Here is a 4,562-nt window from a genome sequence, read left to right as displayed (position 1 = left end):
ACCTTGGCTGCATGCTTTCAGTTTTAAATTTTTATAATTTTTTCGGTATAAGATTCTTTGTTTGAATATTTTGATTTTGCACTTTGCTTGAATGTGTGTTTTAGCTGTTCTACATAGCCTTATGTGTTTACAAAGTAAGTAAAGTTGTGACTTTTCATCACAAATTTTTATTTAACAAGATTGACTATTTTGTTTGTACTTATTGATGATTATTACTTAATGTAATTTATTCAAAGTAACATTGAATTTGGGAAAAACATGTCTGGTTTATTTTGATACAATTCTGTTTACAGAAGAAAAGTTTGCACTTTCAAATGTATAGTGTGTGTTAGCTATTCTACATAATATGTTTAAAAGTCAGCAAAGCTGTGAAGATTTTCTCAATACTTGAATGTGTGTGTTTGAGCTGTTCTACATAGTGTGTTTACAAAGTAAAATTGTGTGAATTTTCTCTAAATCTATGCTTTATTGAAGAAGATTGCTAACTTGTATACTTCTGCTTTTAAGTTTGTATTTATGGATGACTATTTAATTTCTACGAAGATTTTGCACATCCCAATACTTGTGTGTATGTATGTTTTGTCTGTTCTGTGTGCTGTGTTTACAAAGTAGATTTTCCTTTTTCGTTTTAATATAGTGTTAAACTGGCAGAAACAAACGTTTTTTTTCTCAGGGGGGGGGGGGGGCATCATAAAGGAATTATGCGTAGGGCACCACAATGGCTAGCAGCGGCACTGCTAAGAGGCATTCACAAAAGCAACAACTCCTCGGCAGGGGTGGTGTTGCAGACAGAGGCAAGATGTAACGTATTCATTTTGCTGTGGAGATCACATGTTCTTGTACCTTGACCCCCACATGTTGAGGCTCTCACTTGGACATTTGCATTCACCTCCTCCAGAGAAAGTCCAGAGGGTCTATTGAGTTCAGTGCATGTGTACAAGCAGCTTCAGATGATAAACGTGATATTTTATGGTAACCTCAAATAACACAACAACAAAACAAAACTGTGACAATTACATTCTCAAAAATATAGTGAGCCTGTGTACATGTTAACTGTGAAAATAAGAGAATCAAATTAAGTACCACTTGTAGAGATCACGTACAACTCGGAATTCATTGGTTAAGACTATGTGATGACATGCCTGACAGACAGCGTGTGCAAACTCTTGATTCTCCTCATTAAAACGGCGCCTGACATTATAGAATCGGCGCCACTGAAAGTATTTCATATAAGCCTCATTATCCTCATCCACTTTGAGGAGATACTCAGCCAGTGCAAAGGCACCAGAAAAGTCATTTATGTGTATGAAGGAAGTACTTGGATAAAAATTTTCATAGTTTATTCTGGGTGGGCCCAAAGCAATTGGTACAGTGCCTGCTGAAAGAGGACCATTGAATGTTTCTGTGATGTAATCTGGGTGAACTGAATCCTCGAAGGAAAGGAAGAATTTGCATTTACTTATAGTTATGAAATAGTTCTCTCCCTTCAAGTTCTTGGCAGAGGAGCTGTCAAAGATGTTCACCTTTACCAGTTTTGCCAGCTCGCGGTAGTAGCTGTATCTAGCCTCTGTGCTTGTGTTAAGGTTAGTTGCATTCACAATCCAACAAACCAATAGATATTTTTCAGGCAGCTCAAATTCCTTATCTATTTGCTTCTTGGCGGTCAGTTGCAAGCGAGCAGGGATGTCTGCATCCCGCCTGTAGTTCAAGGTTAAATTAAAAAAGGCTTCGATGCCTGGTATCTTGCGTGTCCTGGTGGGTGGGTCGATGTTAAACCAGATCCACCTTTGGAATTTGGGCCTTGGCGTGGTGGGAAGATTGGACAGGTCATCTTTGATAGCTTTGTGATATATCACAACTGCATTAGCTACGGAGTATAAGGATCTATCATCCGTCAGGTTGCAGCTGTTGATATTTAAATCCTTGCAGAGTTGAAAATCAAATTGTTTGTCATCGGGCCAAAACCAAAGCAGCACAACAGGTTTGTTAGTCTTCTTCATCGCTGCGAGGCTGCTTGGGGAGGTTGTAACCAGTGACGTGTTGGTATGCCTTGTGGCCCCTTTTGGGGGAGGGTGACATCTTGGAGATGGAAAAGACCAAAAGTACATTAAAAACAGCACTATGACCCCAGCCAGCACAACGGTCACTTGAGGCAGGGCCCGCAAAAAAGAAAAATTGGAAATGGGAGCCATTTTGAAACTGCAAGAAAAGAAGAAAGTATCATCACAATGTTGAAATCATGACAATTATTAATATTACACATAACACAAGTCAACACACCAGTTAAGATTCTAATCTAATTGTCAAAGGTACTGTTAAACTGCATGTAACATTAAAAGCCAAATAAACTATAGTATGTGTTTGTTTGAAACCAAATGAACATAATTTGTGCCCAATTTCTTTATAATTTAAAAACCTTCCTCTAATTATTAGTGGTGCAATGTGTGAAGTGCTTGTATGGAGACACTTTGGTGTTATGCAACCAGAAGGATTATCGGGTTTGTAAACACATAAAATCATTTATATATATATATATATATATATATATATATATATATATTCAGGCTTTGACCATGATATAATAAAGTGGCATTCACAACAGTCAATCAATTAATATCTATTTATCATGTAAAAGCAACGCTTAAATAACCTTGACAGAGAATAATCACAACTCAGTAAAGTTGGAAAGATATTCTCAGATTCGTACTTCCCGGAACAGTAAGTCATAAGCGAAACGTTGTTAAAGTACAAATGCTGCATAATTCCCACCGTAGTGAGGTAGACAACGGGCTACAGGCCAGTTATCGTCAATATGAGTCGTCCTCCGTGATGGACACAGAACATTGGTGTCTATGTACAGCCTGCTGTGAGACTAGTGCTAAGGGACCGCCTAAAAGTCCAACACCAAAAAGAGATATTACAAAAACTGCTTGGGAAAAATTGATTGAGCATACGTTTGGGAAATATTTATTATGAATATTATTCCATAACTTTCTTATACTGTATATTTTCATCAAAATCATGTCACAAGTCCAGGGTTTACTGCTGGCTATGCTACAGTACTTTGTTGTGGAAATTTGTTTTTTGTATAATTTTGGGGAATATTTATTATGAATATTATTAAATAACTTCGGTCTAATACTGTATATTCTCACCACAATCACGTCACAGGTCTCAAAACAAAATTGGGAAATACATTTTCTGTTGTTTCGCATATCCATCAAGGGACTCCTTGTGTTTGACGTGTAGTTGGGGCCAATACACTTTCTTAAACAACTTTGAGACGATTAAAACAAAATAAATTGTCCAAACAAAGTACTGTAGCATAGCCAGCAGGACTTCCTAGACCTGTGACGTGATTTTGGTGAGAATATACAGTATTACAGTGAGGTTATTGTATATTTTTGTAATATCTGTTTTTGGTGTTGCACTTTGTAGACGGTCCCTGCGCACTTGTTTCAAAGCAGGCTTTACATAGACACCAATAATCTGTGTCCATCACGACTCATATTGCGGTGGGAATTATGCATTGTTTGTGCTTTAACAACTTTTTGCTTAGGACTTATTGATCCTGGAAGTCCGAATCTGTGAATATCTTTCCACCTTTACTGAACTTTTCCAACTTTACTGAACTCAGGCGAGGCGACTAACACTTGCATTGTCTGTAGTTTATAAATTAATCTACAGCACAATCAACTTGCATTGAATAATCTTGCCCTTACCTTTCAATGGGGCTGGAGGTGTCCAATTCTGCTGATTCTGATTCGGTTGTAACTTTTCAACCAGGGAAACGGAGGAGTCCAAAATCCTGAGCTCCTGGCCCGACAAGACGGCTTTGCACTGCTGGACGATCAATACTTGAAGATCACAATTTGGCTCAGTGCGGGTAGAACAATCAAATCCGCCTCGGCATGTCCTGACCAGGAAGATACAACTAGAAGAATAAAGAGGAAATGTTACGTGGCAGGTGCTTCAAACCTGTTTTACAAGTACAATGCTGGAGCTACACCCGCATTCCACTGTTTACCCACGGAGTGTGATACCTGTGGCTTCGGCTGCAAAACTGACAAAGATAATATATGGGAAAAAAATGGATCTGGCGTGTAGTTTGTGAAACAGTTAAACAGCTGCTCTTCTTTTAAAATCTCCTCTTTAGGATGCTTTTTTTTCTTTTCCTTATCTTGCTCAGTGATCAGAGCACACATTTTATTTCAAGAATCCTTGACAGACTGTGGACTCCCATGATATAATTGACAAGGAGTCACACAAGCAGTCACAAAAAAACATTCCTCAGTCCAGTCTATTATCGGCCAATTTTTAGAAATATCACCTGTGCTTACAGACATTGTTTACCAATGCCATAGATCTTGCATTGTTTATGACATAAAGCTATTACCTCTCCCAAGAGTTAATAATCATCACAACAAATGTGACATCATTATTTATTTTAAGGTTTAAAGAGTATTTTTTGCTCTTGAGTGAAAGATGTGGTTTTAAACTCTTCTTTATGAGCAGAGAATGACAAACACTTGATAAACAGCAAAACATTTTACAAATCTGGG

The 4,562-nt window shown here is 37.8% G+C and overlaps 1 protein-coding gene across 1 annotated transcript; it reads right to left on the bottom strand.

Annotated features, from left to right (window-relative positions):
• Nucleotides 1-1,070: 1,070 nt before the first annotated feature.
• LOC133010970 (4-galactosyl-N-acetylglucosaminide 3-alpha-L-fucosyltransferase 9-like) lies at nucleotides 1,071-2,192 on the bottom strand. The gene has a single exon (XM_061078643.1). The coding sequence runs from the start codon at nucleotides 2,190-2,192 to the stop codon at nucleotides 1,071-1,073; it is 1,122 nt and encodes a 373-aa protein (XP_060934626.1).
• Between the last annotated feature and the right edge of the window lie 2,370 nt (nucleotides 2,193-4,562).

Source organism: Limanda limanda, chromosome 9 (assembly GCF_963576545.1).
Source record: "Limanda limanda chromosome 9, fLimLim1.1, whole genome shotgun sequence".
NCBI classification, from domain to species: domain Eukaryota; kingdom Metazoa; phylum Chordata; class Actinopteri; order Pleuronectiformes; family Pleuronectidae; genus Limanda; species Limanda limanda.
This window is presented reverse-complemented; position numbering and strand designations above follow the sequence as displayed.